At 44.2% G+C, this 27,147-nt stretch overlaps 1 protein-coding gene across 4 annotated transcripts in view; it reads left to right on the plus strand.

Moving 5' to 3' along the window:
- Nucleotides 1-27,147, plus strand: part of PHTF1 (putative homeodomain transcription factor 1) — a 490,213-nt gene that overhangs the window by 165,428 nt on the left and 297,638 nt on the right. For 2 of the 4 annotated variants that reach the window (XM_078644429.1, XM_078644432.1), the window contains exon 8: nucleotides 7,337-7,462. The exons of the other annotated variants lie outside the window; for them this stretch is intronic. In XM_078644429.1, the coding sequence (XP_078500555.1) occupies nucleotides 7,337-7,462 (126 nt within the window). The remainder of the gene's footprint in view (nucleotides 1-7,336; nucleotides 7,463-27,147) is intronic. 4 annotated transcript variants of the gene reach the window in all.

The raw sequence follows: 27,147 nt of genomic DNA on the forward strand, positions 1-27,147 counted from the left end.
TGTACCCGCTGCACCATTGAAATCATCGCCCCACTGCCTGCTAGATAACTGCACTTGTGACTGCCTGTTTAGAAATAAAATATTGCAATATTTGGTGTTTATAGGGGTTTCTAGCGCTTTGTGCCCCGTGTCAATGCACCTGCTGCACCATTGAAATCATGACTCTAGTGCCTGCAAGGTAACTCCACTTGTAGCTGCTTATTTAGTAGTTAAATATAGCAATATTTGGTGTTTAGAGGAGTTCTGAAAACTTTTGGCCCCAGTGCCACTGCACTTGCAGCACCATTGAAATCATGGCCATAGTGCCTGCAAGATAACTGCACTTGCGACTGCCCGTTTAGTAGTAAAAATGAGCAATATTCTGCGTTTAGTGGGGTCCCTAGAGCTTTTGGCCCAGTGCCACTGTTCCTGCTGCACCATTCAAATCATGCCCCTTTTCACTGCAAACTAACTGCAATTGTGTTTGCCTGTATAGTAGTAAAATATAGCAATATTATGTGTTTAGAGGTGTTCTGACAATTTTTGGGCCTGGTGCCATTGCACCTGCTGCACCATTGAAATCATGACCCTGTTGTCTGCAAGGTAACTGCACTTGTAACTGCCTGTCTATTATTAAAAGATTAAAAGCAATATTAGGTTTTCAGTGGGGTGCCCAGAGCTTTTGGTTCTGTTGCTGCTGCGCTGTTGAAATCATGACCCTAGTGCTTGCTAGATAGCTGCACTTATGCCTGCTGCCTGTTTAGTTGTGAAATATAGCAATATTATGTATTTAGAGGAGTACTGGCAAATGTTGGGCCCAGTGCCACTGCACCATTCAAATCATGACCCTGCTATATAAATGCCCTTGTGACTGTCTTGTTTAGTAGTATTTTTTAACAATAATCTGGATTTAGTGGGGTCCCTTTAGCTTTTGGTCCCAGTGCCACTGTACCTGTTGAACCGTTCAAATAAAGCCTTTTTTTAACTGCAAGATAACTGCAATTGTGTTTGCCTGTATAGTAATAAAATATAGCAATATTATGTGTTAGAGGATTTCTGACAACTTTTGGGCCCTATGCCACTGCAACTGCTACACCATTCAAATCATGACCATGTTGTGTTCAAGGTAACCGCACTTGTGGTTGCCTGTTTTGGAATAAAATATAGCAATATTAGGTGTTTAGTGGGGTGCTGGAGCTTTTGGTCCCGTTGTCACTGCACCTGCTGCACTATTGATAACTGCACTTATGACTGCCTGTTCAGTTGTAAAATATAGCAATACTAGGTGTTTTGAGGAGTTCTGACAACTTTTGGACCCAGTGCCAGTGCACCTGCTCCATTCAAATAATGGTCCTGTTGCCTGCAAGATAACTGCACTTCTGACTGCATGTTTAGTAGTAAAATATAATCCGGTTAAACTGCCAGAAACCGCTTAATAGCGCCATTTGGGAAGCTCAAGAGAATAATTCACGATCAGTTTATCACAAGTATTTGCAGTTATCAATAAAGTTAACAAAGGTGTCAGAGTTATGGAACCTGAATTTACCATTCACAACATTTCAAAAACTATTAAATAAAGCAGCAAATAGACACTCATTAACGGAGGACAAAATTAAATTCAGCAAGCGCTCTCATGCCTGGATGGTACTGCAATCCTATACGATCTTACAACCAGCGGCTTACTTGGACATAACGTACTCCATACATCTAATAAGGAAATTACTAGCAATACGCTGATCAACCCCTCTGGAAATACAGTGGTCCACCGTGATGTACATTATGTGGTTCTCCGAAGCAGGACTTTATTCACCTGATTTGTATATGTCCTGTTTTAAAATTGAATCGTCTTTTTTTGTTCAAAAATCCTTTTAAAGATCGGGGCATACACACCTGTAGGTCAGCTATACGAAAGTGTCTTGATCCATATGACCAAAAATGTATTGTAGACTGGTAAAGTTTTTACTTTTATATGAAAAATTTATTTGAACTGGTATTTTAAATGGTATTTTACTGCAGAGATGAAACCTCTGATATACTATTTAATATTGTTTTATCTATTTGTAACCGGTTCTTCAGCGGACAACCAATAAGTCTAACATGTATATGCATTGGTGCCAATACTGTCTTGATATGATGTTATCAAAAGCTGTACATTTTATTAAGGGTAATCAAGATTTTAATATGTACAGCACATTTTCCTCTGCAGACTGCTTAATTTAATTGGAATTGTTATGGTTTTAATTAACTTAAAAACAATAAAGACTACTACTAGTAAAATATAACAATATTTGGTGTTTTGTGGAATTATGACAACTTTTTGGCCTGGTGCCACTGCACCTGCTGCACCATTCAAATCATGACGCTAGTGCCTCGAAGATAACAGCACTTATGACTGCTTGTTTAATTTAAAATATAGCAATAATCAGTGTTTAGTGGGCTGCCTAGAACTTTTGGTCCCAGTACCGCTGTACTTTTGAAATCATGACCCTAACACTTGCTAGATAACTGCATCTTGGCAGACTGTAAAGTTGTGAATTATTATGTGTTTAGAGAAGTTCTGACAACTTTTCGGCCCGGTGCCGCTGCAGCTGCACTATTGAAATCATGACCTTGTTGACTGCAAGGTAACTGCACTTGTAACTGCCTGTTTACTTTTAAATGATAGCAATAATCTGGGTTTAGTGGGGTCCCTAGAAATGTTGGCTGCGGTGCCACTGCACCTGCTGCACCATTCAAATCAAGACTCGTTTAACTGCAAAGTAACTGCAATTGTTACTGCCTGTTTCATAGTAAGATATAGCAAGATTATGTGTTTAGAGTAGTTCTGACAACTTTTGGGCCCGGTGCTACTGCACCTGCTGCACCATTCAAAAATATAACCCTGTTGTCTGCAAGGTAACTGCACTTGTAGCTGCCTTTTTAGTAGTAAAATAGAGTATAGCTCATGTATATTAACTTTATTTTTAACGTGCAGTGTTTATTACAACATTTAGAATTCAATCATAATGCCAAATAGTTTAAGTTGAAAAAATCAATGTGATAATTCCTACAGTGTGCAAAGAAAGGTACTGAGGCATGAATAGGAAATGACACATATGTTCTAAGGCTCAAGCATCTGCTTTACACAACTAAGTAATAAAAAGCAAGCATTCCAGCATACTGTTAGAAGCTGTCTGCCTTTTCCGTGGGAAGTATTGTACATGTGTGCAGCCAGGAGACGTAAAAAAACAAAAACGCGACACACAAAAGCGAATGAGCACAGTAATTCGCTGTTGGGAACTAATAAGAGCACCCTTTTAAGATTTATTAACTGCAAGAGATGTCACAAGCAACAGCGCAAGTGCTGTGCAGGAGAAACCTAAACAGATGCCTAATCTAAACAATTATCAAAAAACAGATGACGACAATGAAGACTTAACAGCTAGAACACAATGAGGGAGGTCAGCTTGGCACTGATAACGAACATGGAATGAGGGAAGACCTGCTCTCAGATTTAGAAAATATTAAGCAAAGGCAGATTGACAAAAGTATAGTTTAATTATTGTCATAGGACCTACATTACAACAGTTGAACATGCAATAATATAGCCGGTAAGCCCCGAGTTACGGGGAGGCAGATGCAGACTTTTGGGATTTGTCCTGGCTGTGTAGAGTGGTAGAGAAACTTTGGAAAGATATGCTGTCTATATTACACCCCATAATTGGTGGGAAACACCAACTTGCACCTAATATTGTTTATTATGAGGGATCCCACAGTCGAAAAACTAAAAAAGGGCAAATGAGATGTAGGTTTGTGGTGCTGGGGTGATCCTAGTTAGAAAGTTCATAGCAGGTCACTGGTTGAATCTCCAACCAAAGTGAGGTGTTTGATATGGTTAAAAGTGTAGTGACCAATGAGGGCAGATGAAGGGCAGGTGACAAACTAACTGGTTGACAATTATGCTATTGTTGTCCCTTCCCAGCCATCCTCACCCCCAAGAGATAAGAGACCACCTTGAGGAAAGCTGACGTAGAGCAGACTCCCATAGATGCAGTCAACGATGGAGGGGGTAGGTAGAAAAGCAGGCTGGATTCCGCCATGTTGATAGTTGTTGGTGGGGATTATAGCAAAGATAAGTCATAAACTGAGGGAGATGGAAGTATGGCAAGGGCAGGTGCGTGTTCAAGGTGATGATATAAACTATGACTTTCGTGGGTGTGGGTAGATGGTGGACATGACACACTGAGATGGAATGATGGCAATATCTGGGACACGCCGTATTGTTACGTTCAGTGTTACATAAAACGAAAATATAAAGTCTGTATAAAAAATGGAAACAAATGGAAACAAGTGCATCTAGTGTATTGTAAAATGTGTTCGTTCTACCCACCTTTTTAGTGGACAAAAAAAAGTAATTTAATCTAGCTTTTGGTTTGTTTTTACAACCTGTAGCACTCTTGGTTTAGAAACTGAAAGTAATGAGAGGCACCCCCCACGTCTAGGGGAGGGGTGCCTTTTGTGGCATTTTCGTGCTAGAGGCAAGCAGGATCAGCTTATAGCTGGTCAAGGGGAGTGGGAGGGGTCGCAAGGAAATGTGAGGATTCAGGGAGGCACCTAGCGCGTCATTAAGGTGCCCAGGCGACCCCTCCTCCAGAAAGAGATAAAAACATTGGACACGAGGGAGAACCCCTCTTTGGCCTCTCGCCTCTGGTGCCCAGCGGGTGCAGTCGTAAACGAGTTGCCCACCCACCCAACCCTAATTTTAAATGTAGAATTGGCGAGGTCCCGGGCAAGGAAATGGCGGGGACTCCTTTTTGGCGGGGACTGTCTGATCCTGGAACAGGGAGGGAGTCAATGGGGCTCCGGGCTGGCGGGAGAGTGGGCCGTCCTGCTGGTGGTCCTAGACTCTCCCTCCCTACCCGAGATGCCGGTGCTAGGTAAGAAGCAACTTTGTGAGAACTGGTGCGCAAGAAAGGCGCAAAGCAGTCCCCTGGTGGCCGCGTCTAGAGGTAGACGCCTGGTAGTTACCTCAAATTGGAAGCAATGGAGATGGGTTGTGGCCTGCTGGTACAACCCGCATCAAGTGTGGCTCTGGAGATTGAGATTTGTAAATAAAATTGTAACTGTAAACTGTGACTGAAATGAATACTGTGCAACCCTATGCTTATCTCAATGTATGTTGGTTTGAATAAAAGTTGGTCTAATGACGACAGTTCATCAGCAAATAAAGATGGCAATATCTGAGAATTAATAAAGACTACGCAGTGAAGACCAAGGGCAGGTGCATGTTCAAGGTGATGATATAAACTATGGCTTTCGTGGGTGTGGGGAGATGGTGGACATGACACAATGAGATGGAATGATGGCAATATCTGGGACATGCCGAAATGTTACGTTCAGTGTTACAAAAAACGAAAAAATAAAGTCTGTATAAAAAATGGAAACAAATGGAAACAAGTGCATCTAGCGTATTGTAAAATGTGTTCGTTCTACCCACCTTTTTAGTGGACAAAAAAAGTAATTTAATCTAGCTTTTGGTTTGTTTTTACAACCTGTAGCACTCTTGGTTTAGAAACTGAAAGTAATGAGGTGGATAAGGGGGAATGTCCAATAACTGGATTTAGCGGGCCTTTTTTCCACTGGGAAACGGCCACTACAACGCGGCCGTTTCCACGGAAACATTGACCACGCATGCATTACAACGCATGCGTGGTTACCACGAAAGCCTTTACCACGCATACCTTTACTACGAGGTACGTAGTAAAGGCATGTATGGTAAAGGCTAACATTAAAAAAGAGGGCTTGGGGGGGTCTCCCCCCCCCCCCCCAAAAAAAGAAACTTACCTAAAGTCACTCGGCGTCGTTTAAGAGGAAACGGAAAGAAACCCGTTTCCTCTTAACGACGTACGACGTCATCACGAACAAAGAGGGGAAAAGGTTATTCGTTGAAATAGCATTCCGTTGTAACGCATGCGTGGTAAAGGCATGCGTTGCAACGGAATTCGTTGTAATAACATACAACCTTTTCCACTCTCTGCCACCTTACAATCATTGCAGAAGTTACCGGGATGAGTGACTATGATAATACAGTCCTCACAGTCATTTCCCCAAACGTTTCAGGCTGCGAAAAGCTGGGGTGGGGTTGCGGAAATGACTCACATCCTCTAAACATGGAAAAAAAATGCTGCAGTTCCTGTTTCAGTGTTTAAAACATGTACTTGTAACATACTTGGTACCAGATGTACGATAAAACTGGTTGTACAAAGTGGCGCAAATATGATTATTATCCAACATTTTGAGTGCAGCTTTAATTTTGCAATGCAACCTATTCACAAATAGGTCATATTGCATAATCTGCAGTCACAGGGGGACGCAGTACGACCTGCATATTAAATATTAAATAGCAGATCGCTAATTGGGACCGTCCGTGTTTCTCTACATACAAAGGGATGGGAGCCTGGAAGGAACAGCAGATTACAATCCTTATGTTTGCAGTTCCAAATATGATTTTTTTTTAAGCAGCTCTTGTTCCTTAAAGGACCCGTGCTGTAAAAAAAAAAATCTGTTGGGACCAATGCCTTCCACCTCCTTTCCTAACTGAGATTTGGGATGGATCGGAAAATGCATTTTGCGAGTCAGAAATGCATTTCTGAACTACAAAATTAGTTTAGTACATAGCAGATATGCTTTTTGCGGCTACACACCCTGTGATTTTTGTGATTTGAAGTGTTGTGTAAAATGCTTTGTTTGTCAGGACCTAGTTTACAGTAACTTGTTACCTCTAATTTACAGACCTGCTTTGTAAACCCCACAGGAAATCCAGTCCTTCAAATAATAGCATCAGAAAAGGGCAGAGGTGAGGGCGTATAACTGGACAGGTCCCCAGCTTAATTGCAAAAATGGGCCGAAAATATCCCCCCTTCCCCTCTCCCCACCCCATTATGCAGCTAAAAATATCAAATTAGTGACCAGATGCTTATTACGCAGTACACCCCGTTTTAGGTTCAATGACCTCTATTCAGTATTAATCCCTGTCTGGGGTTTGTTTTGCTGCTGAAGTACTGAAGAGTGTTCTCCTTGAAGCGACTCAGAGTGTGGCTTGGTCTGGACGGTTGTCAGTGTCGAGTGTTAAGCACATCTTGAATTCTTAACCATGGACGATTGCATGTACAGTGGAATATTATCTGTCCTATATGTGGGGGTAGTTTACTAGGAAACAGACTGAAGATGGGGAAAATTAATATTCATTTCATATCCTTGGTTTAGTGGTATCCAGTGCCACGGACCTTGGATTTTGAGTCGAAGAGGGCTTTCGCGTAAATGGAAGATATTCATTTGAACTGTAATTACATTGTTGAACAATTACGATTTTATATAGGAAATTACGCAAGTCAGGAGTGGGTGGCTGTGGTGAAGATGGTGAAAAGAGGCATTGCAGTAAAGAAGAGGAACAAGAAGTGTCATCACTGGCCTGTAATCTCTTCAGGTTTTTCATTTACACAAGGTTTGCCATTTATCTTGTAATATAGTAAAAATTCCTCCCTGCTCGTTAGGATTGTTCATTTGTGTGGAATTCAGATTTTTGCCTCCATATGATTGTGGTAAGTGTGAAAGCAAATTGGACTCCCAAATCAGAGCCAATCCAGATATACAGCCTGATTCATCAAGCTAAATTGCACTTGCAAAGGGCAAGATTCTCAGAATCTTGCCTTTTGCGAGTGCAATTTTTGCATTTGGGATTCATCATCCCAAATGCAAAATTCGCTATTAAAGAATTCACACATTTGCGAAGAATTGCATTTAAGGAATCTCTATTTGAGATTCCGTAAATGCAATTCATGAATCATTTTAAAATTGCGAAATTGCAATTTTGGGCCGCTATTTACCGAGAGGTCAGACCTCATGGTAAATAGCAAAAACTTAGAAAAATGCATTTAAATGCATTTTTCTAAGTTGCATGATACACACAAACATGTCCTTTGGACATGTGTGTGCGCAACACCAATGTAGATTACATTTCAGGGGTGCTACAGGGTGTCCTTTGGACACCCCTGCACCCTTGAAATCGCATCCTTATTTGCGATTAGCTAATTGCTAATCGCAAATAAGGAATAACTCCCCATTCATTCCCATGGGCCTGTAGGCCCATAGGAATGAATGGGGAGTTATTCCTTATTTGCGATTAGCAATTTGCTAATCGCCAATAAGGAACATGTAGGAATCGCAATATTTTTTGCAATTCCTACATGAATCCTATTTTGCAAGTCCTTAATAGCGATTCCTTATGAATCGCTATTAGGGGCTCGCAAAACGGGAGAATGATGAATCTGGCTGTTAGTTCTGTCCTAAGTGGAAAATCTGAGTGTACATTTCGAGCTTTATTTGAGATAACACACAGAGGTGATGATACACACACCCATGATCCTGCTGTACACATCCAGGCAGAGTATGGTTGTAAAGAAGGTCTTTAGATGAGAACAGCTTAGCAATTCGATGTAATATACTCACTTATAAGTCCCTGCAGTGGGCCACTGTGGGGCCTATTCCCCAACTGCATTTTATAGCACGCAAAGTAGCGCTACTCGCAAACTGGAAACATGCTGTTCAAAAACTTCTGGCCAGAGAACTCTGTGCGGATGTTTTGGCACTCATACGTATAGCTTTTTTTTATTAAATGTGGGGGGGACAAGGAGGGGCTGCAATTGGGGAATATTTACTATTAAATGGAGGGATTTTGTTACATTTTACAGAGGGGTTTAGAGAGAGGGACAAGCTCATGCAAACTCACACTCAGACAAGAGTAGAACAATTACTATTCACTGGTTACCCTACTTAAGTTACTACAGCTCTAAATGTGTGAAAAAAAGCACAAATGTACTCCAGCACAGCCTTGGAGTATGTCGGACACCTCACATGGCCTCTCACTGGTACAATACTCTCACATAGAAAACAGCGGAGGCAGGGAAATTAAATAATAACTCAAAGGAACTAATGTTAACTTAATACACATAAATGTGTAAATATACATTTATGTATCTGTGTGTATATATATATTACCTACTGGCGGTCGCCAGTAGGTATATATAGTTAGGATTTTTTCTCTATGGGATTTTTGAAAATTCTATGTCTAATAACTTTGGCGTTTGTGGACGGAATTGGCTGAAATTTTCAGGAAAATGGCACATTTTGTTTCTGAGCAGCCCTTGAAAATTTGGGGGGGGTTCGTCAAGGGGGGGCCGAGAAAAAAGGGGGGTCCCAAAACGTGTTTTTAACATTGAGTTTTCCATAGGGCGGTTGGCCTCACTTTTAGCCCGAACGGCTGAATGGATTTGCACGAAACTTGGCAAAATTGTAGGGACTGGTAGCCCGATGTGCCTTTTGTAGGTCTCAATATATGTGCTCCAGTGGATTTTGAGAAATTAACGTTTAAAAAAAGATATATATCTGTAACAGCGGACCTGGCAGCGTCCCAGGACGCGTACTTTACGCGCAACGGAGCTTTGTGAAGCGAAGCTGATTGGTTCTCCGGCGTCTGTCAACATTCCAAAAAGTCCGTAGCGGCCGCCATCTTGTCTCTCGGTAGGATCGAGAGACAAGAGGAGGTCAAAACAAAGGGGGAAATAACTATAAGGGGGCATAGTAGATCCTCGCTGACCCCCTAGGTTTGATGTGGAGGTTTTAAAAGGGCCCCTCGGGGCAAAAAAAAATAATAATAATAATAATCGAACGGCTGAATGGATTTGCACGAAACTTGGCAAAATATTAGGGACTGGTAGCCCGATGTGCCTTTGCTAGGTCTCAATATATGTGCTCCAGTGGATTTTGAGAAATTAACGTTCAAAAAAAGATATATATCTGTAACAGCGCTCCGCTTCGCGTAACGGAGGTTTGCGAAGCTGATTGGTCATTCTGTCACTGGGCTATAGTTGGGCTACATCTGGCTGATATTTGGGCTACATTTGTTTTTTTGTGTGTCTGGCGGCCATCTTTGGGCTACATTGGGCTACATTGGGCTTCATTGGGCTACATTGGGCTACATTTGGGCTCCAACATATATATAGGCCAATGTAGCCCAATATATATTTTTCAAAGTTAATTTTCGTAAAAACCACTGGAGCATATATCTTGAGACATAGCAAAGGCACATCGGGCTACCAGTCCCTACAATTTTGCCAAGTTTCGTGGAAATCCATTCAGCCGTTCGAGCTAAAAGTGAGTCCAACCGCCCTATGGAAATGAAGGAAATGAATGGGTAATTTGTAATTAGCAAATAGCTAATCGCAAACTAGGAATGGTAAAGAATCGCTATTTATTCCTTAAAGTTCGCTATTTAGGAAATGCAAAAAACTTTGATGATACATATGGCGGTTCATCTCTAACAAGATAAGAAGCATAGGGATACATTTATGATGACTGGCGCATCACCAGGGATGTGTTAGTCATTCTGTGCCGCTGTTCCGTCACCTATGGTGTGCTGCATTTACAATGCGGCGCATCATGGGGCAAAAACAGCACAGATGCGTGATGTATCTGTGCCGTAAAGGTGGCGCATTGCTGGAGTTGTATCGCAAGTGTGATGAAGCTCCAGCAAGGGTCGGGGGTGCCCCTGTCGCAGGGTTTCTGTTCTCACACAGAACTGTGGACAGAGGATTGGAACCTCGGCGAATTAGGGTGTCCCAAAACTCACGTTAGTAATCAAAAACTCCTTAGCAAGCTAGGTACAGTGTCACATTGGATATAACAAACTCTCAATGTTTAGACAATCCAGAATATGAACTTATAGTACCTCAGGATACGTGGAACTCATGAACAGTCGGTCGTTATATATTTCTTAGAAACCAGAACATGGAGTTAAGAAGAACACATGTGTATTTGAAATGTTTATTTACTAATGCCGTCTTCTCAGGCGTAGTATCTTAGATAATACAAGTACACATATTATCAGTAGCAAAATTACCAGCATAGTTACTAGTACATAAAAAGCGAATGGTGATAGTATGTTAACATGCTGTAAATGAATAAGAGTTAGCAACACTTATAAGCAGCCGCGGGCCGTGGAGGGAGTTACGGTGAGGCAGGGAGGCGGGGAGGGGGAGAAGCAGGGTGGAGAATACAAGTACACATATTATCAGTAGCAAAATTACCAGCATAGTTACTAGTACATAAAAAGCGAATGGTGACAGTATGTTAACATGCTGTAAATGAATAAGAGTTAGCAACACTTATAAGCAGCCGCGGGCCGTGGAGGGAGTTACGGTGGGGCAGGGAGGCGGGGAGGGGGAGGGGCAAGGTAGAGAGGGCTCCACCCTGCTTCTCCCCCTCCCCGCCTCCCTGCCTCACCGTAACTCCCTCCACGGCCCGCGGCTGCTTATATCTCACCCTCCCTAATACACATATTATATTATTTGCTAAGAAGGTCTCTTTGTGTTGGTTTAGGGCGTGCCCATACTTTAGTGTCTTAGATTTGAAGGAATCACATCAGCATACACCAGCTCTCTCTTCATGTGAACCGCATCAACTGTTGTGTATGTGTGTTCGGCAAAGCAATATAAAACCCGCCTCATGCCCAGAATTGGCAGAAGTTGCACTTATGTTATGAGTATGAAGTCGTGGAGATCAGACCTCATAACAATTCTGTATCGTGTTGTTCTTGAAACTTTAGCACTCGCTGTACAGATATAGTTTAACAAGCAAAGCAGATAGTAGAGCAATAACATATTATTCTCATGTAAACCACGATGAACTACTAGGTGGAAAGCTAAAGCAACAACTAAGTGTCGTGTGCAGAAGTTGCAAAAAAGGAAAAATGGCGTTTAAACCGGTAATGAGCCCATGCTAACTTAACACGGTGTAAAGATATCCAGGACCTAGATGACACCTCCCCATGATCCGGAAACGAACTGAATAAGATAATAGAAGTGCCATCTCATGAGAGCAGATTGCAAGTTTATATGTGGACGGTCCACAAGGTAAAGCATTAAAAACTAGGAAAATTTAATGCTAAAGAAAAATAAAACAGCCAAGTACTTTATCGAGTCTTAAGCCAATAGGCAAGGTAAATAATAAAAACTTGACAAATAAGTCAATGAATTGTCAATGAAATGCTAGTACTCAGCATATCAAACATGAAAAAGGTCTATGACATAACTGTGTATGCAAAATAAGCTGCAACAGCCTCCAATAGGAAGTCACCGTCTTCATCCGAAAACAGTTCAGCCATCCAATTTAAAAGCGGAAAAGAACATACGTGCTCTCCCAGCACCGGATCCTCTATCACCATCAGAGGACAGCTCGGTGGGTTTTCAAGAAAGCTCTGTTCCAAGAAAGACTGTGCTGCCGCCAGTAAATTCCAGGGACCAAGTAGTCCATGCATCAATGCCACAGCCATAATCCTTTCGCCAGGACAAACCAACTCGTGAGTAATGATAGGAGTCATCAGCTGATTAAAGTCGACGTCAGGAGAAACCGGTCCGCAGAGACACAAATCAATGGCCCAATCGAAATCACAGGTCAGGCAGTGAAATACAGGCTGGACACAGGTGAAGTAGGAGAATCGAAAAGATAATCCATATGCCGTGCTTAATATCGCCAACGGCATTGTGCCATAATATTCTAGCATGCGATTGCGGAACAGTGTCAGCAGCTGCAGGGTGGGAGGTTGCATAGGAGGGACATCCATATTTAAAAATGTAAAAAAGCACAAGAGCGTCCGCTGGTAATGCAAGTAAAAATGCCAATCCACGAACCAGAGTGGAGAAAATAGAATGAAAGGAAGCAGGGATGACTCCAAAGATTTTCTCAAATGAAGTCACGAGACCACTGGTAACAACTTTAAAAAAGTGCGCCAGGGTCTTTGTGGAGGATGCGTTAAAGATAGTCGGAACCATCTTGCTGAAATTGAAAGGCAAATCTGAATTGAAAAGGGTCTGCACCTCTGTACGGGTGTTCGCTATGTGAAGCACGAAAGTTTCACGGGCTGAACTCAAGGCCACCTCTCTCTGAGACAAAAGAGCTCTTATTCTTGCCATGCCGTTGAAATCTGTCCCAAGGTTGGTATTTGTGGCCAGATTGAAAACTCCCTATGTTCATGTGTGGGAGGAAATAGAACATTTCTGCAGCAAATAACCCGTTCACTTACTGTTACGATAAAAGGAATACTTTTAATTAACTCAGAACAATCTTCATTATTGAGCATCAAATAACTACCATTTTCCAACAACTTGAACGTGGGGATGATAGCAGGAACTGGCGTGCCTTGCAACACGCAAGCCATATTTGGTCGGTGTTTGTTGCATGAACCGTGTAACTGTATGTGCCTACACATTAGTGAATGATCTGGCGTCTCAGTGCATTCCTCTCCATTCAGATAAACTTCTTGATCATCTTTGAAACATCTGTATGTGTATGGAAGCGACCAGACCTCATGAAGAAAAGCACTACCTAAAGGTTCATAACGACCTATTGGTATATATTTCATACAATTTGAAAACTTATATAAAGCAAAAGGCAGCGTTATTAAACCGTGGATAAGGCACGTTGCCAAAAAACCCGCAATCCTCTGCTGATGATGTCAGTGAGCATGTCATGAATGATGTAATATGTGACATCATCAGCAGTGGATTACGGGTAATAGTATCTCTAGTTTACTCCCCTATAGCTGTCTTTCTTTTAACATAAGTGTCTGTTTCCTTCCCTTATACTTACTGTTTTTGGTTCGCTTCTGGTTCGCGTACCGGCGAGCGAACTGGGAAGCGAACTAAGAGAAATAGAGGTTGGCACAGTTCCAAATATTGTACCAATTTTTTAATAACGGGGAGGTAGTTCTGAAAAGAACTTTTTTTTTATTGTTTTTGTTGTTTTATATTTTTTTTATTATTTTTCGGAACATTTTTTTACTTTTTTTGAATTTTTCTGAACAGTTTTATATTTTTTGGGGTTTTTCTTGGAGGGGGCAATGAAAACGATTCATTGTAAAGGGCTCAACAGGAGCAACAAAACAAAAAAAGAAGTATTTATTATTTTGGGCGTTTCGTACAAACTTGCATATGATAGTCAATAGCTCTGTTGATCAGAGTGATGCTTTTTTCTCCGTAGGAAATGAATCCATCGCAAAATACGCAGATGTGTTTTACTTCACCAAATTTCATTTGTATATTTGGCACCATCTCCCTGCCCTCTGGTCCCGTTACTTCCGGTACAACAGATCTTCTAGCCATAATAGGGAGATTATCTAGGTCGTTCCGAAACTGTGCAGCACTGTAGTTGTTAGGATGCCACCTAGTCATATGGCGATGCATTGTGTAGTTTCCGAAACTGTATTTTTTCTCGGTCCCTCTGGACAGTCTATCTTGACATATAAGGCAAGTTACGTATCTTGCATTTACTTTTTTCTGACCTTTGGGAATTTTAAAAAATTGCCAAATGAAGTTTTCTTTCCGGTGAGACGTCCTGGGCTGCTCAGGCAAAAACTGCCTCTCTTCGTGCTCGTCGTCCTGTTCCTCTTCTTCTTCTTCTTGTTGAATTATAACTTGAGCAGGTGGTCCACTCTTCCTTGGATGTGGTGGAGGTGGTGGGGAAGCACCAGCTGAAGCTACTAAAGAAGCCATTGCTCAGTGATCACAAAGGGTCTTTCTCTCACAATGATGAAAGTCAGTGTGAGGAAAGAAGGAGGGATTTTCATCATTTGGGAAAAACAAGAGTTCTCAACCAATCAAAAGTGTTCATTTTAGATTATATGACCTAGTCTTACATCATTAGGAAACCAAAAGTGAAATGAACCAATGAAAAGTGTTATTACCAAGTCACATGACTTGCTGTGTTTACGTTAAGCGCTTTGCAGGGCCTCCCGGTTTGCTTCCAGAATCCTGCGCTTTGCGACTCGCTTCGCGTACCAGTTCGCTAACGTAGCACGTCATATGACGTATCACGCGACAACGTGAAACGTCATGCGGACGGGAGGCGTCACGATGTTGTTTTCTAACGCGGCACTTGCGGTAAAGAAACGTTTACCGGCTCGCGGTCTATTTCGCGGCATCAAGGTCAGCTAACGGGAAGCTTCCCGATTCGCGAAGCGGGAACGAAGAAAAAAAAATATTTTAAAAAAAAATTATTCATAAACATATAAAATATATTTTTGGATTTAAAGAAGAATACATTTTACAGCTACAGATATTAGCTGTTAAAAAACCAATGAAATTCACAGAAAAAAACCATAGGTTATAGACCATATATAGTTAGGAATTAGCATTTACAAAACCTTGAAAATTCACTGAAAAAACCATAGGTTATAGACCATATATAGTTAGGAATTAGCATTTAGAAAACCTTATTTTACTCACACAAAACCATTGAAATTCCATATATAGTTAGTTGCACTAACTATATATCGCGCACCCGCAATCCACTGCTGATGATGTCACATATTACATCATTCATGACATGGTCAGTGACATCACTGATGACATCACTGATGACATCTCAAATGACATCACTGATGACATCACTGATGACATCTCATTTGACATCAATGACCACATCACTGATGATATCATTCATGTGACAATACAATGCATCTCCTCACATTTTAATATAACCTCTGTTTCACCCAGTGTTAAAAAGAGAGTATAATTTTTGAAACCATTGACACACCAATACTAGTTACTACATACGCACTCACTGATTGCTACGTCTACACACACCTTCACTCATTCACCCATACAATCATTCATACATACAATCACTCATCTTTACAACACTATCATATGCACTCATACACCTATACAGACACTCACAGTCTGCCACTCATCCATGGAGTTACTCACACACCTAGTCAGTCCTGTAAAGAATCAATGACACTTCCATTTTCTTGTCTATACAGTTAAACATAGAGCACCTTACATTTTCAAACATATACTAACACATACTTACCTTCTTATACAATCATTGATACAAGTACAGATTGATCTGCACAGAGTCACACACCTCCCAGCTAGCCACACACACACTCAGTCTCCCATACAAATACTTGGGCAATCAATCAATAACCCATATAGCTACTCATATAGCTACTGATCAACACATGCAGCAGTTTACAGAACAACAGACATAATGATGCACAAATTAAGACAGTTTAGTCACTAACCCATGCAGTCAGTGAGACACATTTAATCACTCACTCATACAGTCAGTCATGCACCTACTAAATCCTTCGTCCAGACACTTACACATCCACTCATTCTTCAATATGTAAGACATATTTAAACTTTATAGAAACAAAAAATCACTGGATGTTGTTATCAGTGATGTCATCAGTGATGTCATTTGAGATGTCATCAGTGATGTCATCAGTGATGTCACTGACCATGTCATGAATGATGTAATATGTGACATCATCAGCAGTGGATTGCGGGTGCGCGATATATAGTTAGTGCAACTAACTATATATGGAATTTCAATGGTTTTGTGTGAGTAAAATAAGGTTTTCTAAATGCTAATTCCTAACTATATATGGTCTATAACCTATGGTTTTTTCAGTGAATTTTCAAGGTTTTGTAAATGCTAATTCCTAACTATATATGGTCTATAACCTATGGTTTTTTCTGTGAATATATATATATATACACACACACACACACACACACACTTTTGCATGTACAGTAGAATAGTATTTGTTATGCATGTGGGGGTAGTTTACCAGGAAATAGATTCAAGAGGGGGAATTTTTTTTTATGGCCACATTTTATTGAGTTTTGCACAGCTGATACACCAGACATAGCATAAGTGATCGCACATAACAACAGAGGAGCGACTATTCGAGCCCACAGTATAACAGTACAAGTTAGTGGAGATAAGCAAAGAGATAAATAAAAGATCTACCCCTGCTTGAGTCGAGCTAGTGGTGGTTGACCCCGTACACCCCTTGAATGCTCTCTGTCCCCTGTGACCCTATTTCAACCCCGGCCCTAGTATGGCCAAAGTTCATCCTCCAGGGAATGGCCCGGATTCTCTGTTCTTTGCAGGACGATGCTTTGGTATTGGCTCAATGAAGCCTATATTTTGTAGTGTTTAAGATGGCAACCCCTGGCCTTGTAGATGGCAATTTCCAAGCTCATGCAATGGCCCAGCCCATATTTCCACTGTTTCAAGGATGGAGGAGCTTATCTTTCCAAGACCTGAGGAGAGGTGCAGAGGTGTGGCGCCGCGGCCAGGGCGACTGACGCTGGAATCTGGGGACCACGGTTCGATCCCCGGCTCCGGCGGCAGGTTAGCCCAGCACCATGTGACTCTGGGCAATAGCTCGCTTAATCTTCCCGACGGCCCCCAGCGCTTAGAGACCGTTACGGGTGATTGTGCACTTTACAAATGTGGACTTTACTTTACTTTACAATGTCCCTTTCCGCGATCACCAGACCCAGCCATAGCAGGGCAGTGCGATATTTGTCAGTATCTACCTTCTCTGTGGTATGAAGAGGGACCAGCTTAGGGTCTCAAGACAATACCCAGCCCATCACTCATTCCAAACATGGCAACACCCCTTCGGAAAACAAGGCCGGTAAAACACATGCCCAGGTTGTGTGCAGGAAGTCTCCCCTTTCCGATAGGCATTGTAAGCAAGTCGGTGTGTGCCAATGCCCCCATTTTCCAAAATCAGTCAGTAGTGTAATAAGCCCTGTGTAGTTAGTCACACTGTATTAGTCAGAGAGAATAGAATGCCTTACAGAAATCCACCAGCAGGAGTGCGTGTGCTCCTGGAAGTATATGTGTTAATGGCAGTGTGTGTTGTACACACCAAATGTAATGTTGTGTGGCTTTTTTGGGCATAAGGCCAGATTGATCAGCATAGGCCAAGGATGTAATCACAAAGCGTGATCTATTGGCCAGGGCCTTAGCCCAAATCTAGCACAAATCTTAACCTCTGTGTTTAATAAAGGAATAGGACAACTAGATCAACAATCATCAGGTGGGTGTCCCTTCTTTGGTATAACAACTATTTTGGCTAGTTGGAGGTGGGGAGAAATGTGCCTGTCTCTTGGTCCAGCTTGAACATATTCCTGAGAGGGTCCATTAGTAGTCCTATATAGGTTTTTACCCCTTCGGTGCTGCAGACGCCCCCCCGGCAATTCCACGTGACAGTGGGCGTGTGCGGAGGACGGCTAGGAGCCGTCCGAATCCCACCCACTCTCTAATTCGCCCACACAGCAGGAAAGTAGCGCTGGGCGCAAAGGGTTAAAGAACTAAACCAGGAACCCATTTGGGCCTAGGGTTTTGCCCAGGTGGAGCTGTGACAGAGCCTCCCCGAGTTCTTTGCAGGAAATGTCTTTATCTAACAAGTCCAATTCTAAGCCCGTCAGGGGGCAAGTAGACAAGTCCGTCACAAAGTCCCTCAAGGTCCACCCATGTGGTTGAGTGTGTAATGATGAGGAATTGGTGGCAAAGTACTGGGCAATTGCTGTGTCCCCTGCATGCCTGACCGCCTTCCTATCAATTATGTATGCAATAGGTGTGAGTCTTGCTAGTCTTGTCGCCCCACTGATAAATGTGACTTAGAGTAGCGAGCCAAGCACCTCTGGCCTCATCCATAAGCGATTGATGAAGTGCCAACTTGATGATGTATGACATCTCTCAGGAAAGTGACGGAGCTGGACGCACCATGAGCTGCCTCTAGCTCTAGGATGCCTGTCTCCAAGTCCATCATTTCTTTCCTGCGCCTTCCCAAGACATAGCCAATAATGTCACCCCTGACAGTTATCTTTTAGGTCTCCCAGAGGGTCTAAAGGGACTTGACCATGCCAAAGTTGGTGTCCACATATCATTTTTGGATGAGAGTCTTGGCCTTGGCGTCCTGAAGCCATCAAGCATTCAGGTGCTGGTCCAACCGTGAGTGCCATGGACCGAATTGCAGCCATAGTTTCAAGGGATAGTGGTCTGAGAGACCTCTGGCATGTATGTGAGTGTCCTGCCCCCATCGGTTTCCATGAGAAGTAGGACAGAATGCCTGAAGAAGACCCAGTGGGCCACTGACTAAAAGGTGTAGCCCGCTTCCCTGGGTGCAAGATTTGTGACATTTCTATCAAACCCATAGCCTCAATAAACTGCTACTGGCTGGCACCCTCTGTTCTGGAGGTAAGGTCCATTCCCCAGTCCACCACCCCGTTAAACTCTGCCCAAGAACCAAGCACCCAGGCGGCAATTGTGTAACCAGAGCCCCCAGGCTCTGCAAAAACTCATGTGTGAGTGGTGGAGGAAAGTACATACTAGCCATTCTGATGGGATAAATGTGAAAAAGGCCAGATATCGCAGGGTAGCAGCTAAGATGGTCATGCCCTATACTATCTACTATCAAGTTATGTATCAAAATGACCGTCCCCTGTACAGAACACCTTCATGTTTCCCATACTGGCGAGAAAAGAGCATTTATGGCCACCAAGTGGGTCTTTTGCAGAAGCAGCACATCAGCCTAGTAATGCTTGGCGCTCTTCAGCACTGCACCACTGTATATGGGGTCCAGGATCCCATTGGAATTTAAGATAAAGAGATGAACAGTGCCTTTTTAGTTGTTAGGTATTTGCACAGCACCCAACCACAAAACCAGCCACTGTGAGTACTACCTTCACGCCAAAGATCCTTCAACATCACTCAGAAGCTGAGCATTTTCCCTGGGGGTGGCGGGTCGAGCTCGCAGGCCAGTCATGAGGCGTCCAGTCCACCACTACCACAAGACTGTGGTCGGCATCGAACTGTTGAGTCAGACCTGGCACACTGTCTCGGCAACGCCCTTCGACTTTGGCTGCATCTTCGGCACTGGCATCAAAGACACCTGTGAAGCCAACCTCGGAGTCCAAACCTTTCGGATTTGGAATCGGGCTCGGTACCAGCAGACCAAAGGACATCTTCTGTTCTTAGAAAACTAGTCTCCAGGGCAACATCCTCTACCACATCTGAGGATCAGGATTAGCCAATCCTCCAGCACCTTCAAGAGGAGGTTGATGCCAGAAAACCGCACATCCACATTCATCCAGAGACTAGAGGAATAGAGTCCTTTGCGCGATGAGCAGGCTTGGCTACAATACATCCAAAGAGGAAACTGACTTTCGAGGAGGCCCTGAATCCACCCTCAGAGACGGCACCCAAACAACCTCAGCACCATGACACGGACATCTCTCCACCACCTCGTTTGCCACTATTACCTCCTCTGACTCCTCCTTTGCCTTTTTTCCACCACCTCCACCCTCCCCACTACTACCAATGGACTGCTAGACAGTCACCTCAGGTTTCTCCTCCTTCAGGGTTTGGGGTGATAGTCCATGGTCTCTCAATGACCCGTATGATGCACCTTATAAGCCGCAACCCCACGACGACCCATGGATGATTTTGATTTAGAGTCCCCGGGTGATACTGACCCAGACCTCTATCCTGCCAGGCCCTCTCCGCTGGTGACCCCAACCACATGGTTTTGTAAAGGGCAGTTGCATTTCACAAAAGTAGGACGACTTCCTTATGGAGACACTGTCCAGTACCCACAGATATATGCAATATTTGCCAATGCTTAGGGGGATGCTTAGACCAGTCCCTGACATCTTTAAGGTGGAGTGCAGGTGCTCAGCTCTGCCCTCACCTGCACTCCATCCCCTACTACGACAGATGTCAACACCGCAGCAAGCAACCTCCACTAATGGATCGCCAACTGTGCCAACACACTCGCCCCCCTCCAGAACACCACGAGACGACACAACTAGAAAGTGCTCCGACTGGAAAAGACCTGGATGAACAGCAAAACTCCGCAAACACGCTCTGCCTACAAAATAGCCACCACGGCACACCACCAACTCATCAAATCAACAAAGAAAAACTTCCTCCAAGACAGAATCTTCTCCAACGCACATAACTCCAAGGAACTCTTTGCCATCATACAGGAATTTGCTAAATCCAACAGCGAAACTGTCGTCCCTCCCTCCCAAGACCTCTGTGACAGACTCGGCTCCTCCTTTCACTTCAAGATCAAGATGCTGTACGACAACTTCAAAGACCAAGACCTCTGTTCCACCCCAACCCCCACCCCCAGCGATGCCACCCAACAGACCCATCATACCTGGATCCCACTCATGACAGAAGACACTCTAAAGATCATGAAGACCATCCACTCCGGAGCAGCTTCTGACCCCTGCCCAGAGCACATCTTCCACAGGACCACTACAGCCATCACAGCCCCGCTACGTCGAACAATCACCTGCTTCCTCGAGACCGCCACATTTCCCGACAACAGGAAGCCTCAACCCCCTCTTAAAAAAGCCCTCCGCACACCAGATGGACCTCAAGAACTTCAGGCCCATATCACTGCTTCCTTTCCCAGCCAACGTCATCAAAAAGGCCCTCAACACCCAGCTAGCACACTTCCTCGAAACCAACAACATCCTAACCATCTCTCAATCAGGATTCCACAGCAACCACAGCACAGAGACCGCCCTCCTCGCTGTCACAGACTACATCCGCGCCCTCCTCGACCAAGGCCAAATAGCAGCCCTCATCCTCCTGGACCTATCAGCAGCCTTCGACACCATCTCCCACCGCACACTAGCCACCAGACTCCACGACGCCGGCATCCAAGGAAAGGCCCTAGACTGGCTACGATCATTCGTCACAGGCAGAACACAGAGAATAAGGCTCCCGCCCTTCTTCTCAGAACCGACAGAGATCAGATGCGGAGCACCCCAAGGATTCTCCCTCAGGCCCACCCTCTTCAACTTCTGCATGGCCCCCTCGCAACCATCGTCAAAAGCTCAGAGGTTCAACGTCATCTCCTACGCTGATGACACCCAGCTCATCCTCTCCCTCACCAAGAACCCAACATCACCAGGCACAACTTCCAAGAAGGGATGAAAGCTGTCGCAACCTGGATGAGGAACTGCTGCCTGAAACTCAACTCTGAGAAAACAGAAGTCCTCATCCTCAGCTCCACCCCCTCTGAATGGGACGACACCTGGTAGCCCCCCTGCCCTCGTAAACCCGCCCACTCCAACGGACCATGCAGGGGGTCCTCGGCATCATACTAAACTCATCATTCACCATGAATCGCTAGATCAATGCCGTCTCCTTCGCATGCTTCAACACCCTTTGCATACTATGCAAGACATTCAAGTGGATCTCCTCCCCCCGACTTCAGGAAAACGTCACTCATGCACTCGTCACCAGCAGACTGGACTACGTCAATGCCCTTTATGCCGAAATCAACAAAAAACTCCTTCACAAACTCCACACCATCCAGTACGCCGCAGCATGACTAATCCTCGATATCCCACAGCACAACCACATCACTCAACACCTCCGTGACCTCCACTGGCTCCCAGTCGAAAGAAGAATAACTTTCAAGCTGCTCATACATGCCTACAAGGCCCTCCACAACACCGGACTCCAATACCTCTACGACCGCATATCCTTCCTTGTCCCGAAGAGAAACCTCCGCTCAGCCAACCTCTCCCTAGCCACTGGCCCATGCTTCTACAGGACCAGAGCAGGTGGAAGGTACTTCTCCTACCTCACAGCCATGACCTGGAATGATCTCCCCCTTCACCTCTAGCGAAGCCCAACACTGCATCAATTCAGGAAGGAGCTCAAGACCTGGCTCTTCGAAAGACCCCAAAGGAGCTGCTCACACCCACCCCTCAGCACCTTGAGACCCTAATGGGTGAGTAGTGCTCTCTACAAAACCCTGATTGATTGATTGAAGGTATGCCTCCCTCCATCAGGGCTCATCTGCCACCTGGCTCCATAGTTGTGCACATGGCACGGAAACATTCAAATTCCCCTCCCGACTAGGAGAGTAAGAAAAAAGGCATGACAGGGAAACACGTTGAAGCCCAATCTTGCTCATTGGTGTATCACAAAGTCTGTGGAATTACTGTCCCGGTATGATCGCATCCCAAGACGAGATGGAGGAGCTTCTGTAACAACTCCCGGACCGGTATAAGAAGAGAGGTGAGGAATTAGTAGCCGAAGGGACGGTTATACCTAAGAAAAATATTTGATACGCCCTAGGGGCAGCAGACCTCTCAATACCAGTATCCTCCGCGGACACACCTGGCTGCGTGTTTCTGGTTTTAAGCCAGAGGTACAGCAGCATCTGGTCAACTTGCCTTTTGATGGTGAGCATCTGTTTGGCCAGATCCTGGAAAAATCAAAAAGGATACTTAAACGGCTAAAGTCATGGGTGCCCTACAGACCCAATCTATCCTTGGATCCTTTTGCCGTACACTATTTTGTGGAGGGAACATAACCACCACCTGAGGCATCCACTTCCTTCCCCAGACAACAGCAGCACAAACACCCTCTTTGGGCTACTACAGGTACGAATATAAAAATAATGGCAGAAGCAGGGGAAAACGCACAGTCCCCAAAGAGTCAGCACCTTACAATCAGTGACTCCCTTACCCTGGGCCAGCTTTAGGGTGCTGTGACCAGTGGAGCTGCCCTGGGCACTGATCTGGGGGTGGAGAGGTGCGCACTGACCTCAGGTGGGGCACTGTATTTAGCATAACTTTACGATTTAAAAGTACCTGCTACAGAATTCCTTGTGCATCCAGCTTTCAGGCAGCAATAAAAATGTCAATATAACTCTTGTGATTAATGTTCCTGCTAGAGAGAGCGAGATCATTTGGCTAGTGACAGTTTTGACGCCACATAAAGTAGCAAAGAACAGATCTGTATTTTATGTGGATAGCTCAGTGGATTAGTAAAGCCAGCCTTTGCTGGTGCTTTAAAACAAATGAAATGTATGTGAGAGAAGGGCTATGGAGCGATGAGGGGTGGTTTGCTGGGTGCTAGTAAGAAAATCTGAAGAGGAAATCATGGGGTGGGGAGTCAAAAAATATTCTTGCACCGAGCACCACCAGTGCTAAAGTTGGCGCTGCTTTACCCCCAACCATCTAACACCTGTTGGAGGAAAACTTTAGAGGTTTCTGTCCTGTTGGACAGAGATTACTGTCTAGAACTCATGCAAACACAACCAAACATCCCCCAGGCAAATTCAAACTCTCCCCGGAACATCAGGGTTATAACAATGGGTTGTTGGTTGACTGGGGTGTGACCCTAGTCAAGCACCAATCACAGTCCTAGCCTGGGCAAGTGGCTGGCAAACTCTAGTTGCTCACCCTCTGGTAGCTTGGCACAGAGTAGTCACACTTAAAATTAACGGCTTTGTGTAAAGTATTTGTGCAACATTTCAAACATTAAGTCAGTGAAAACACCTCATAAAAAAATCCCACACCAAGTTAGAAAAATAAGTATGATTTTAATAAATAAAAGACCAAAATGACACAAATCCACTTTGCAGACCCAGAGATATTGACTTTCAACGTTTTTAAGTAAAATAGATCCAAGAAGCAAAAATCGCAGTTGGGGATATCTGGTCACCCCAGACCAGTACAAAGTTACAAGTTCAGGCTGATCGCGATCGTGCCGGCTGCAGGGACCCAGCTAGACTCCTTTAGTACCTTAAATCATGGTTGCGGAGAGTTGCGTGGCTCCTGGTCGAAGATGTGTTGTGCAGCAGAGGCAGTGTGTCAGTTACGAATTGTGACGGGCTGTGGTGCTAGGTCCTGATGTGTGGACTACAAGGATCCTGTCGTTGTGCGTTGTGATTTCTGATTTTGAAGATGCGTCTGTTCTGCTGAGCGGTGAAGATGAAATGCAGAGTTTTTGTTTTTTTTATCTTTATTTTCAGTTTTACACATACATGGCAATACAAAATAATCACAGCGGTACATAGCGAGTGAGTCTTCATACTAAAGTGGAACGCAATATATGTTACACATTATATCCATGGCAACAGTAAGCAATTGAACAAGTATGCAAGTCAAGTCACATCACCACCCAACCTGCAGGTGTATACCAGCATCTATCACAGTCCTGCCATCCCACACCAGACCTCGCCCCGAATCATGGTGGCATGAGCACAGAGGAACAGTCATGTCGTATAAATACAATTTGTTACATCACGTCCTAACCAACCCCTTTGGGGACAATTCCATTTGCGACCTGTGTGTTCGCCTCACTACGTTTCTTGGTAATGTATGCTCTGTACAGGCCCCATATATCCACAGGTCGCGAGGAACTGGGCACTAGAGTAGCATATTCCTCGCAGTTCATATTACAAAACACAAAACTGCGAAGCCATGCCTGTAAAGTAGGGACTTTCCTACTACCCCATAATAACGCCACCTCCCGCTTGGCCAACAGAAATCCAAGAGCTGCGAACTTTCTAACCTTCTTGGGGAAAAATAACCATGTATCCCAACAGTGCAATTTCAGGTGTAGGGTACCAGAGTCATAGAAAGCATGTCGCCCAGAGTGGTGTGTATCTGTACCCAGAAATGTTGTAACTTTGGACAGGTCCATGAGAGATGAGCAAAGTCAGCATGTGGAGCAGAACATTTCTGGCATTGGTGAGGCCTAGAATGATCGATCTTGTGGGACCATGCGGAGTGTGGTACATCCTGCGGAGAAATTGAAATGTAGCAGCTTATGCCTACTATTCGGGGACACCTCCCTTGTGACCCAGAAGCAATGCTCCCATTGATCAAAAGTTATTGGTCGACCCAAATCTTGTTCCCATGCTGTGTGAGTTTTGACGTCAGAGAAGGGGCGATCCATCACACATTGTTTATACAATTCGGAAATCAAATGCGTGCCAGTTGGACTTTCTATAATTAATGTCAGAGGAGCCGCCGGTTCAGGAGCTACCGGAAAAGAAGGGAAGGCAGCCCGTAACATGGAATGCATCTGACGCAGCACAAAGACATCCATAAAGGAGCAATCTTGGAATCGGGCCTCCTCCGGTACTGAGAAAGCGTGGTTGTCAGGGAAAAGGTCACCTATCGTGTGAATTTGAAATTTCGCCAGTGTGCGCTGCACTAAAATCTCACCTGTGATGGGGAGCAACGTGGGATTTGGTAGTGGCAATGCCAGGGAAAACAATAGATCTAATCCCAACAATCTACGTAACTTCTCCCATGCCCAGCAAGTGGTATATACCGTCTGAATGTCCTGCGGGTCTCTCGGGATCCCTTTAGGCTGAGGACAATTTTTGCAGAAGTACCAAATCCGCCTCTGGCTTCAGATTGGGGTCACGTGCGTCTGGGTGATACCAGGCATAGGAATAGCAACACTGCGCAGTCAAATAGTATAGATACATGTAAGGGACTCCAAACCCGCCCCGCTCATATGACAGTGTCAAAGTTTGCCAGCTCACCCTCGGTCTCTTGTCACCCCATAATAGTCGTAACAGAAGTTGCCGCGGCTGCAAAAAAAAAAAACCTGGGTGAGAGGGATAGGAATGTTGTTAAAAAAATATAAAAATCTCGGGAGTACTACCATTTTAATAATGGCCACTCTACTCGCCATTGACAAAGGTAGCCGCAGCCACCTCTACTTGGGATTCCAGTGAGCTAATTGTGCGACCATAGTTTAATCTAATGATAGTAGCTGCATCCAAGTGTACATAAACCCCGAGATATTTAACAGCATCACAGCACCACTCCAGAGGAAAGTCACATTCCCATGCAGCTGTACTGTTTGTTAACGGAAAAGTCACAGATTTGTGCCAGTGAACACTAAGACCAGAGAACCTGCCAAATCATATAATTTCCCTAATAAGGGGTTCAAGGTTAATTTGGGGCTATCCACGATGCAAATGCTTCTCTTGAAAATGTCGAGCCAATGGGTCCATTGCCAAAATGAAAAGTAATAGGGACAGGGGACAATCCTGACGGGTGCCACGGGACAGGCGAAAAGACGAGGAAATAGTACCATTCAGGTGTAGTCTAACTATGGGTTCCGTGTACAGCAGAGCGGCCGTAGAGACGAAACACTCAGGCATTCCCTTGCGGTGCATCATCGAAAGAAAAAAGGGCCACTCAAGGGAATCAAACGCCTTCTCGGTGTCAAGGAGTACAGCAGCAGCGGGTGTATTGGGGTCAATCCTATGTAATACTGTAAATAAGGTCCGCAAATTGAGGCACAATGGCCGGTAGGAGCCGCAGAGTGTAGGGTCCTTTCCAGGCTTGGGGAGAAGGATAATGACCGCCTCTTTGAAAGTTAGAGGAAGGATACCTACTTCAAGAGCCTCCGCATACACCTCTATTAACCTCGGAACCAGTATATCCTCATATGCTTTGTAAAAATCAGCGGAGAACCCGT

Source organism: Lissotriton helveticus, chromosome 5_1 (assembly GCF_964261635.1).
Source record: "Lissotriton helveticus chromosome 5_1, aLisHel1.1, whole genome shotgun sequence".
Lineage (NCBI taxonomy): Eukaryota > Metazoa > Chordata > Amphibia > Caudata > Salamandridae > Lissotriton > Lissotriton helveticus.